We start from the raw sequence: 12,500 nt of genomic DNA, 5'->3' as shown, positions 1-12,500 counted from the left end.
AGAGTAAGTGGGCGGAGCTAAATATCTATTTCCTTGCTTTGCTTGCTGCAATTCTCTGATTGGTGGAATCATCTTGCATCATGGGTAATGTAGTATTTCTTCATGAATTCCCCTAGTTAAATGATTGTTTACATCATTGTTTAACTCACAACATGTATTTCTTTAAGGGTTTATCAGTAATTGAAAACATCAGCGTAACCTGCTATTTGCATATTCGTGCATAAATCTGCATTAATCAATCTTCCTAGTTAAGAGCTAAAAAAAGAGTACAATGCTAAGGTTTTTTTGCCAATGATAATTAAAATGCATCAACAAATTATATATAGAAATATGGAGAGACTTGATGATATTAATTGTTGTGCTCAGAGTAAGTAGACAGAGCTAAATATCTATTTCCTTGCTGCAATTCTCTGATTGGTAGAATAATCTGGCATCATGGGTAATGTAGTTTTTCTGCATGAATCCCCCAAATGAGTTAAATTAATGTGAGTGAATCAGTTAAAAAAGCATGCATCACTGATTAACATCCTCAGAGCTCACAACAATTATTTCTTTAAGGGTTTATCGGTTATTGTTAAAAAAAATCAATTCCTCTATGGAGAAAATGAATGGGGTTTTACTTCCACAACCTGACAGTTAACCTCCATTGATTAAAGCAGGCAAATGCATCAGTGAATAATGGAGGTCTAAAGGCCAGCGGCTGATCAGATAAAAGTTCATCATGTGGTCAATATGCCGGGAAATGAAGTATTGACCATGATGTGATGTATGAGGTTTAAGAGATTACCTGCTGTAGTAGTGGACAGACAGATTCACACACAAACATATGATGATATTGGTGGTTTATGAGGACTCTTCATAGGCGTAATGTATTGTATACAGTAAAGAATGCTTATTATATGACCCCTACCCCTAAACCCATCCATCACAGGAAACATGTGGCAAATTTTAAATGTGAAAAACCCTGTTAAGTATTAAGTATTAAGTGTTTTGATATACAAGGATACAAGCCATGTCTTCAAAAACCACCTTAATAGAGTACAACTAGGTCTTACTTATGTCATTATACAAATTTCTGTACTTGTAAACCACCAAAACCAGTCCAAACACACACACACACTTAAAGTAATCTTAGACTTAACAACAGTAAACAACTGTTGACAAAAGAACTGAATATATGACACAAATACACACACAAACATAATGTAGTGTGTCTACATTATAAACACGCTTCGAGATTAATGTTCGGCCTCTAACCTCAAGTCTGATCTTAAAAACAAAACAAAACAAATCAAATAACAACAGCATGTGTGTGACCTTTACATTTCTAATTAAATACTAAGAAATACTAGATGCTAGATTAAAATAATAAATACTATCTTAATAGTAGATGAAGAAACCCGAACAAATATTTAGTTTACACATTTATAGACAGAAAAAACAATAATAAAAATGATCATTTGGTTTCAGAAGTGGCTTATATGAAAGGCAAAGGCCTCTATATTACACTTATTTGACCACATAAAATAAAATATGATCATGCCTTGATTTTGAATGATTTAATTAGGACAGTAAGGTCTAACTTTACTTAAACAAAAGTCTTGTGACTGAACCTTCAATAATGTCCAGTATAGAATATGTGGTCATGCTGCATTGGAGAAAGACTGAATATTGTGTCTGACTCCATCATGAGCTTGGAGGACTGCATCCATACATCTCTGCAATGACTCAAATCACTGATTAATAAAGTCATCTGGAATGGCAAAGAAAGCCTTCTTGCAGGACTCCCAGAGTTCATCAAGAGTCTTTAGATTCATCTTCAATGCCTCCTTCCTTCATCTTACCCCAGACATGCTCAATAATGTTCATGTCTGGTGACTGGGCTGTCCAATCCTGGTGCACCTTGACCTTCTTTGCTTTTAGGAGCTTTGCTGTGGAGGCTGAAGTATGAGAAGCAGCGCTATCCTGCTGGAGAATTAGCCCTCTCCTGTGGTTTGTAATGTAATGGGCAGCACAAATGTCTTGATACCTCAGGCTGTTTATGTTGATCATCCACTCTGCAGATCTCTCTACGCCAACATACTGAATGTAACCCCAAACCATGATTTTTCTTTCACCAAACTTGACTGATATCTGTGAGAATCTTGGCTTCATGCGGGCTCCAGTAGGTCTTCTGCAGTATTTGTGATGATTGAGATGCAGATCAACAGATGATTCGTGGGTAAAATCCACCTTCTGACACTTTTCCAAATGATCAACTACAAGTCAAGTTATTATTTGTTGCTCTTACGACCGGGATTGACCACGAGACTTTTGTCAGGTAGTGTGTATAGATAATAATATGTCAATAGTTTTTAGATGTCCTTGGATTTGCATAATAAAAAAATAAAATAAGCAAATAGTTCGACATCTCAGAATCTGACCAGTTCTGTCATCACACAGATATTTGTGGCTGAGCTACATGAATGACATGACGTTCACTCCACAAGTAGAAAGAAAGACATCTGTGTGTGTGTGTGTTTAATAAGGCATGATGCAGCGTGAGTAATAATCCACATATAAAGCTCACAGACTGCTCTAATCATTAGCCAAACTGAGCCAGAGAGGCGCAGTGAGAAAGCTTGGCCTGGATACGCATCGAAAATCAAAAACTAAATACCAGAATGGACAAAAAACCCAGTGAGGGACTGTTGACAGACAGCAGCACTGCAGATACAGAGCTTCATCTGCTCATCACTCATTCACCTCACACGCTGGAAGAAGACAGAGAGAGACAAACTCAGTGACAGATCCATAGACACAGACAGATAGACGGAGAGAGATGGAAAGACAGACTGATGAACGGACAGACAGACAGACAGACAGACAGACAGACAGACAGACAGACAGACAGACAGACAGACAGACAGACAGACAGACAGACAGACAGACAGACAGACAGACAGACAGACAGACAGACAGACAGATAGATAGATAGATAGATAGATAGATAGATAGATAGATAGATAGATAGATAGACAGACAGACAGACAGACAGACAGACAGACAGACAGACAGACAGACAGACAGATATATAGACAGACAGCTAGATAGATAGATAAATAGATAGACAGACAGACAGACAGATATATAGACAGACAGCTAGATAGATAGATAAATAGACAGACAGACAGACAGACAGACAGACAGATGGAAAGACAGACTAACAGACGTATAGACAGAGAGACCGTTGTACAAACATATTGTATCGTATTGTGTCATTTTGTATTGTATTGTATTGTATCGTATTGTGTTGTATTGTATCGTATTGTGTTGTATTGTATTGTATTGTATTGTATTGTATTGTATTGTATCGTATTGTTTTGTATTGTGTTGTATCGTATTGTATTGTATTGTATTATATTGTATTATATTGTATTGTATTGTATTGTATTGTATTGTATTATATTGTATTGTATTGTATTGTATTGTTTTGTATTGTATTGTATTGTATCGTATTGTTTTGTATTATATTGTATTGTATTGTATTGTATTGTATCGTATTGTTTTGTATTGTGTTGTATCGTATTGTATTGTATTGTATTATATTGTATTATATTGTATTGTATTGTATTGTATTGTATTGTATTATATTGTATTGTATTGTATTGTATTGTATCGTATTGTTTTGTATTGTATTGTATTGTATCGTATTGTTTTGTATTATATTGTATTGTATTGTATTGTATTGTATCGTATTGTTTTGTATTGTATTGTATTGTATCGTATTGTTTTGTATTATATTGTATTGTATTGTATTGTATTGTATCGTATTGTTTTGTATTGTGTTGTATCGTATTGTATTGTATTGTATTATATTGTATTGTATTGTATTGTATTGTATCGTATTGTTTTGTATTGTATTGTATTGTATCGTATTGTTTTGTATTGTATTGTATTGTGTTGTATTGTATTGTGTTGTATCGTATTGTATTGTATTGTATTGTATCATATTGTTTTGTATTGTATTGTATTGTGTTGTATTGTATTGTGTTGTATCGTATTGTATTGTATTGTATTGTATTGTATTATATTGTATTGTATTGTATTGTATTGTATTGTATTGTATTGTTTTGTATTGTGTTGTATTGTATTGTATCGTATTGTATTGTATCGTATTGTGTTGTATTGTATTGTTTTGTATTGTGTTGTATTGTATCGTATTGTGTTGTACTGTATTGTGTTGTATCGTGTTGTATTGTATCGTATTGTGTTGTATTGTATTGTGTTGTATCGTATTGTATTGTATTGTATTGTATCATATTGTTTTGTATTGTATTGTATTGTGTTGTATTGTATTGTGTTGTATCGTATTGTATTGTATTGTATTGTATTATATTGTATTGTATTGTATTGTATTGTTTTGTATTGTGTCGTATTGTATTGTATCGTATTGTGTTGTATTGTATTGTATCGTATTGTGTTGTATTGTTTTGTATTGTGTTGTATTGTATCGTATTGTGTTGTATTGTATTGTGTTGTATCGTGTTGTATTGTATCGTATTGTGTTGTATCGTATTGTGTTGTATCGTATTGTGTTGTATCGTATTGTGTTGTATTGTATTGTATTGTATCGTATCGTATCGTTTTGTATTGTATTGTATTGTATTGTATTGTATTGTTTTGTATTGTATTGTATTGTATTGTATTGTATTGTATTGTATTATATTGTTTTGTATTGTTTTGTATTGTATTGTATTGTATTGTATTGTATTGTATTGTATTGTTTTGTATTGTATTGTATTGTATTGTATTATATTCTATTGTATTGTTTTGTATTGTATTGTATTGTATTATATTGTATTGTATTGTTTTGTGTTGTATCGTATTGTTTTGTGTTGTGTTGTATCATATCATTTTGTATTGTATTGTATCGTATTGTTTTATATTGTGTTGTATCGTATTGTTTTGTATTGTATCGTATTGTATCGTATTGTGTTGTATTGTGGGGTTTTTTGGTATTATGTGGCTTATGTTTTTAGATATGGGCCTGAGAGTCTGAAAATGTTTTAAAATAATAATAATCACAATTACTTATCAGAAAAATGTGATCTTCACAATAATCATGCAGTCCCATTTGAACCATGAGAGACTGTATTTATAATTCCTGAAAGTATTGTGTTATGAAAGCATGTGCAGGTCTCGATCAGCATGTGTGTTTGTGTTGCTCTGCAGTCAGACAGTGACGTGTGTGTGATCTTTCCACACTCCTGCAGCGTCCTTGACTACAACAGACTGACCGCGGAGTGTGTAATTCCAGCCGCTCGACTGACGGACATCCAGTCTATCTGAAGGGCACAGAGCTAAATGTTTTGAGAAAATCTGAGACAAATAGTGTGAATGAGTGCGGTTTATTGTATTTATTTATTTGTTTGTGTTTGTATGTATTTATTATATTTGTATATTAGTCTTAAGAATATCTATAAGCTACTGTACTCCAAAACAGTGACAAAATTCACATTTAGAAGATATAAACCTGATGTAGACATTCAAAGTTTGCAGTTTGTCCCTTCCTCCTAAATAAATCAAGACCTTTTTGACGTCACCTCATACTTCAGTTTTTTAACTCTCTGACCAGTCAAATGCCCCAAGGACTACAGATTCAGCTAAAAAGACTGGTTTTGTATACAAATTGTGTGCAAATGATCATCCATTTAATATAAGTGATGTGGTACTTACAGTATGACTGAGTCAACAGATTTAAGGCCTCATTTTAATGCAAAATAAAGCAAAAACGGCCCATCCCGCAGCATAAAGACAAATGTTGTGTTATTGTGATGCATCCGGTCAGCACACAGGTGTCAAGACGGAGGAACACACCTGTGCTTTTCTGTACGCTGCTATTAATAGTCACACATCTGTGATAATCTGTAGCCTCATACAGTAAAGTGCAGAGCGAGCTTCATTAGTCTCATTCACAGCTGAGAAAAAGATCAATCTGTACTGGGATCAAGAAGATCAACCTCCGGAAATAAATGAGCAATTCATAACCTTTGTTTTTGGTGATATGGATAGACTTTATCAATGAAATACGCTTCTTCAGACTTACTTTAACATCATGTAGAAGGGGTTTATATTTTTAACTTTGGATCAGAACGGACTGTATTTAATTTCTTAAAAACATATGTGAATTTAGCAACAGGCAAAGCAAAAGTAACGTGTAAATCAACATGTCGTCAAATGATCCTCCTCCTAAACAACCTTTCTTATTAGTTGATGTCATCAAGGATGCTTTTCGCCAGCCAATGAAATCACAATGCCTAAAAATAAGCCCACCCCATATTTGTAACACTATAAAGCTTTCTTAGAAGTAAACAGATTTTCCAAAACATCTGAATTTGTAATATATATTATATTTAATTACACACATTTGACAAACAGATCGATTTGTCATATTTGTAGGTAATTAATACAGGTAAGATTTCAGATTAAGTGTAATAATTTAATAAAACGGCAGCACGATGGCTCAGTGGTTAGCACTGTCACCCCACAGCAAGAAGGTCGCTGGTTCAAGCTCCGGCTGGGCCAATTGTCATTTCTATGTGGAGTTTGCATGTTCTCCCCGTGTTGGCGTGGGTTTCCTCCGGGTGCTCCGGTTTCCCCCCACAGTCCAAACATATGCGCTATAGGATAACTGAATAAACTAAATTGACCATAGTGTATGAGCGTGCATGTTAGAGTGTATGGGTGTTTTTCAGTACTGGGTTGCAGCTAGAAGGGCATCCGTTGAGTAAAACATACGCTGGATAAGTTGGCAGTTCATTCCGCTGTGGCGACCCCTGATTAATAAAGGAACTAAGTCGAAGTCTAATAATTTAATAAACCTTTAATTCACAGTAATTTTTCATTAACTTTTTGATAATTTGAAGATATTATAATATATAATATTTTTAAATAATATCCATGATATATTATAATATAATCAAAAACAACTTAACTTTTTAAATATCGATAAATCAGATTTAAAAAATGATAAAATTACAATATTTTCTAAAAAAGTATAAATAAGAATAATCTACATTTAAAATGGTATGTAATATATAAAATAAACATTTTTGAGGAAATGTTGTTATTATTTTTATGATCTAATTTCATTATCTATTTTATTATCTAATACATATATATATTTCTTTTTTTAACCAGATAAAAAGCCCATTGAGATCAAGATCTCATTTACAAGGGTGACCTGGCCAAGAGGTCTGCAACACACGACTTATGAAAAAAATAAAAATAAAATAAAATGATAATAATATTATTAATAATAAATAGAAAATCAATATAGTGTAAAATTGTTTAGCTTTACCACATTTCAATAAATTAAAAACACATACATGCACATTAATTCAAAATGTATAGAAGATTTGTGTGTAAATCAAGCACATAAATCCTAAATTCAGACTTCAATATTTTAAGTGATTACAATTAAAACACAAAAGCGGTGCCACAATATTTCAAACAAGGATTTTCCACATGGAAAATAATTCAAAAATGAGTTTTATTTTGCAAGAAACACTTCCATTTTCAGGGCAATAGCCCGGGAGCTCGAGCAGTGCATTATTAAAACATCAAGGAGGACGCAGCAAAGAAATATCACTTATTAAATTAAAACTACTTTATTATTTTATGCAACAGCCTTAAATTTAAGAGAAACATAAGGGCGCCAAGCCTATAAGGTGTTTTATTGAATAGCCTATATTAAACTGACCAGTAGCTATGTTTTGTTTCCCTTATTTATTTATTTTTTTGGCACATGTAGCCTACTAGCGTGCGATTGGAAAACTAGTGTAATGGCGGCACACCTTCTTTACCAGACCCGGGCAAACTCCGACTTTTGTACTCCACCCTGAAGCCCCAGCTGACTTGCTTTGGCCCAAGGTATTTGGCGGGCCAAAAAAGGCCGGATGCTGGCCCTGAAGAAGCACAGCTTTGGCCCAATCAGTGCCCGGAAGTGACTGTGGAAACGCGACTGGCTCTGGCTCACACTGGCTCGCTCGCTTTAAGTGTCACAGTAAAAACGCGGCTATTGTGAATAATATCCGAGCTGATGAGTTCAGCTATACTTACTGTAAAATAAACATACAAATAAAAGCATGACAGAGTTCTGCATCTTCATATAATGACACATCATTCTAAATGTGAGTGATTCAGTATTAAATCAAAGCCATTACCCTTGATGCAGACCCTGCTGATTTTCACACAGGTGAACGTGACGCGCAGATAAGATTTGAGCAAATGTAATACACTCCGGGTCCATTAGGTAATCTCTGCTCAGTGGACTCCATTAAAGCGCTAAAACCGGGATAACGATAATGAAAATGCCATGTAAGTGTACAGATGTGAGTATTAAAATGAAAAGCGAAGACTATAGCATCTGGCACATCCAGAGCAGTTCTAGTGCGTAAATAAGAGCATTTAATGCATGCAGCTTTTTTCAATGATAATGAGGGATGAATTGAACGAAGGCCGCAGATTCATGATAAAAGCTAAACTACTCAATAATGAATAAACTACTCAATATCTGCAGCAGAAACATCTGCGTCCTGCTGGACAGCTCAATCTGCTGACCTTGAGGAGACCACAGAGCGAAATACTGCTTATTTACGCCATTAACAACCTTATAGTTTCTTTAAATAAGGCTTTAGAGAAGATTATAAATATACTTGAATGATTTGGTTGTTGAAAATTCTTCTTCTCCTAATGAAGCGAGAATGCAGTAGTAAAAATAATTAATAGATATCAAATATAGGCGAAAATTTGTTTTAGAAGTTAATAATAATAATAATAATATTAATAATAAAAATAATAATAAAGATTAATTGTCACGATCACCAGCGATCCAGCCTGTGCAGATCGCTGGTAAACACATAGTATCGCATAGAACTACAAATACACCATTATATGGACTGCAAGGTCCAGTCATGCACTGCACCTACACACCGGTTCCTAATCCTGGCTGACTGCTAACTCACACAGCAGAAGCTGCTCAAAGACTGATTAGCTGGACTTTTTATACAGTACACTACACACAGACTTTGCTGAGTCTTGTTGTACAGTATTGTGAACATTACGATGCGTTTTCCTTGCCTTGCTGTGTTTTTGACCCTCGCTTTATTTTGTTTGTTTATTACTGTCTGCTGTCTGCCTTTTGACCATCTGCCTGTGTATTCCACTACGACTCTGGATTTGCCTACCTACATCTGTTTGCTCCTGATTGTGATCGCTGCTTGCCTGACTATTCTAAATAAACCTGCATTTGCATCCGCACCTCCTTGTTAGCGTCTACTTCATGTTACATTATTATTGAAAAAGGAAATCTGTGCAAGTGATAAAATACATTTAAATAAATATAATAATAATCATTAATGTTATGAAATTAAATCAAATAAAGTAAATTTAACAAAACATATGAACTATAATAATGTATTATTATATATTATAAGACAATTATACAATCAAAACAAATTCTAATTGTAAACAATATTACATCTTAATGCTATTATTCATTAAACATGATTTAATTATTAATAATTTTCAATTTAAATGCAATTTTTTATTTAATAAAATACATCAAACTAATCTTCATAGTCTACTAATATATCAATAATCTATTTTGATTATGATGAATTACTGATAAATAACAATAATATAAACTTAATTCAATTTTAAGTGACAACTAAGTGAGATAAACATAATAGTTTTAATAAATAATATCATTTCTTTTGTTTCTGCAATGATGACAGTACATTATATTTTTCAACGTTTTTTTTTTGCAAGATACTAGTATTCAGCTTAAAGTGACATTTAAAGGCTTAACTAGTTTTTGAACAATAGTGGTTTGTTCTGTAGGCAATCGAAAAAAGGGGGTTAATACTATTGACCTTAAAGAAACTTTCTCCAGAAGAACAAGTATTATAGGAAATACTGTGAATAAAAGAAAGTTTCCTTGCCCTGTTAAACATCATATAAAGATTTCATTCATTCGTTTTCTATTAGTTTCGTTCCTGATTTATCAGGGGTTGCCACAGTGGAATGAACCGCCAACTATTCTGGCATATGTTTTACACAGCAGATGCGCTTCCAGCAGCAACCCAGCACCATCCTGGGAATCTAAAGATTTTATAAGAGAGTGAATACATTTGACTTCAACGGTAACAAAGAGCACAGAATACACAAGACTTGTCACTCGTATCTTTTTGAATGGGGAAAAGTGTAACATTAAACATGCTGAATAAAGCCCCGCCTACTAGTTCAGGAGCCAACCATCGATCGCTATATAGCAAATAAATCCCGCCTTCTAGTGCAGGAGCCAATCATCGATCGCTATAGACTGACGATACTCCGGGGGAGGGGCTCGGACCAGGCATGAGTTTCTGCAGATTTTGTGTGATTTGGACGTTTAGGAATTAAAGTAAAGCAGCGGTTGTTGTTTAGTTCTATTGATGATTCCTAATATGTACGCCTGAGCATACTGCCCGAGAGGTGTTTCAAAGATGGCCGTGGAGTGAAATGACGTGCCCTAAAGGGACTTTGACTGTAAATACAGTTTGAAGAGCAGTCAAAAGCTTGCATTCAGCAGACAAAACAACATAGGCTCATGGGTCAAGGGCTGCTTTTGAACACTATTGGTTGGATTTAGGTGAGGAGGAGGGTGGGTCAGTCGATCGGTCAGTCAGTCAGTCGACAGCGGCCTCTGGTGGATTTACGCGATAAGAGCAGGCATGAATGGCATTTGTGAGAGAAGATCTCTATCTATCCGATCTAAAAAAGTGTACACATCGGCCTCTGGTGGATTCGTGAAAACAAAAACAGCAAGAAAACGTAGCTCCTGGGACATATTTGGCGCTCTCCAGAAATGTATACAGGGGAATAGGCAGAATAAGCCTGGGTTGGACAAAACCATCACAAATAAAACACACACACACCTGTAAGCCACGGACCCAAACTACCTGTCCAGCAGAGCAAATGTCAAGGTTTACCACTGTTGTACAGTTCCTACAGTATATGCAAGTTGTTTATGTGTTTTTTACGACATGTTTTATTTAGTTTTTAGAGCAACAGTATCTCCAGCAGCAAAAGAGCCTCCACTTTTAAATCTACAGGACAAAACAATTCAGCAAGCATCTGAGAAACAAATAGCTTATAAACCAACATCAAGCATGCTGTACAGCTGAACAGAAAAGACAGATCTCCCTTTTCAAGTTGTAAATAAATCAGTGTTTTTAAAACTAATGAAGACAGCAGAAGTCAATGACTTATTTGACTGATTAATCCTGACATGTTTACTGCTCCAAAATGTTTCTTAAATAAAATATATTGTGTTCAGTGAGAAAAAAAAGTTGCTTTTATCCCAGATAGATATGCAAAGAGCATATTTTAGAGCAGTGATCACAACACTGTGATATTTTTATCCAAGGTTATCATCATACCATCAGAATCTTACACCAGCCCATGTTGACCCACCTGGCAGGCAGACGGACAGCTCGTTGTATCCGCCGAACGAGGCGTTGCGGATGAGTTTGCGGCCGTCAGGATGTGGCGGCCGGCCGGAGACGGTTCCTCCACAGGTGGAGAAGCGGCGGCGGCCCAGAATGCCGTCCTGCTTCATCATGAGGACGGGCGAAGCGTAGCGGCTGCGGCGGTAATTTAGCAGTCACTAACACACACATATACACACATACACACACACTCTTCTCCACTGCTGCTGCTGCTGCTAGTACTACAGCTGACCAGACGAGTCTGAAAACACACTCACGCTCTACTCACTGCAGCCCGACTCCCTCCCTCTCTCTCACTCGCTCGCTCACTCACTCACTCCCTCGCTCTACAGCAGCTCAGGGTGAGGAGAGAGAGAGAGAGAGAGACACTGAGAGTGAGAGACTGAGAGATTATTATTCATTATTAATTGTTTATTCTAAAATGTTGATTGCTAAATGTAGTTTATTGCCATTTATTATTTTTGACTATTTAGACATAGTAGACTACTATATTCTTTTTAATGTCATTTTTAATCTATCTATCCATCCCTCTATCTATCCCTCTATCTATCTATCTATCTATCTATCTATCTATCTATCTATCTATCTATCTATCTATCTATCTATCTATCTATCTATCTATCTATCTATCTATCTATTGTCTGTCTGTCTGTCTGTCTGTCCGTCCGTCCGTCCGTCCGTCCGTCCGTCCGTCCGTCCGTCCGTACATCCATCCATCCATCCATCCATCCATCCATCCATCTATCTATCTATCTATCTATCTATCTATCTATCTATCTATCTATCTATCTATCTATCTGTCTATCCATCCATCCATCCATCCATCCATCCATCCGTCTATCTATCTATCTATCTATCTATCTATCTATCTATCTATCTATCTATCTATCTATCTATCTATCTATCTATCTATTGTCTGTCTGTCCGTCCGTACATCCATCCATCCATCCATCTATCCATCCATCC

At 35.2% G+C, this 12,500-nt stretch overlaps 1 protein-coding gene across 3 annotated transcripts in view; it reads right to left on the bottom strand.

Moving 5' to 3' along the window:
* osbpl8 (oxysterol binding protein-like 8) overlaps window positions 1-12,500 on the bottom strand; it is a 115,371-nt gene that overhangs the window by 33,569 nt on the left and 69,302 nt on the right. The window contains exon 1 of one of the 3 annotated variants that reach the window (XM_056456216.1): window positions 11,500-11,805. The exons of the other annotated variants lie outside the window; for them this stretch is intronic. Coding sequence (XP_056312191.1) covers window positions 11,500-11,647 — 148 coding nt within the window. The 5' untranslated portion in view covers window positions 11,648-11,805. Of the gene's footprint in view, window positions 1-11,499; window positions 11,806-12,500 lie in introns of those variants that run through there. 3 annotated transcript variants of the gene reach the window in all.

This window comes from Danio aesculapii, chromosome 4 (genome assembly GCF_903798145.1).
Source record: "Danio aesculapii chromosome 4, fDanAes4.1, whole genome shotgun sequence".
Lineage (NCBI taxonomy): Eukaryota > Metazoa > Chordata > Actinopteri > Cypriniformes > Danionidae > Danio > Danio aesculapii.
Note: the sequence above shows the minus strand (reverse complement) of the source record. Positions and strands in the feature narration are given on the sequence as shown.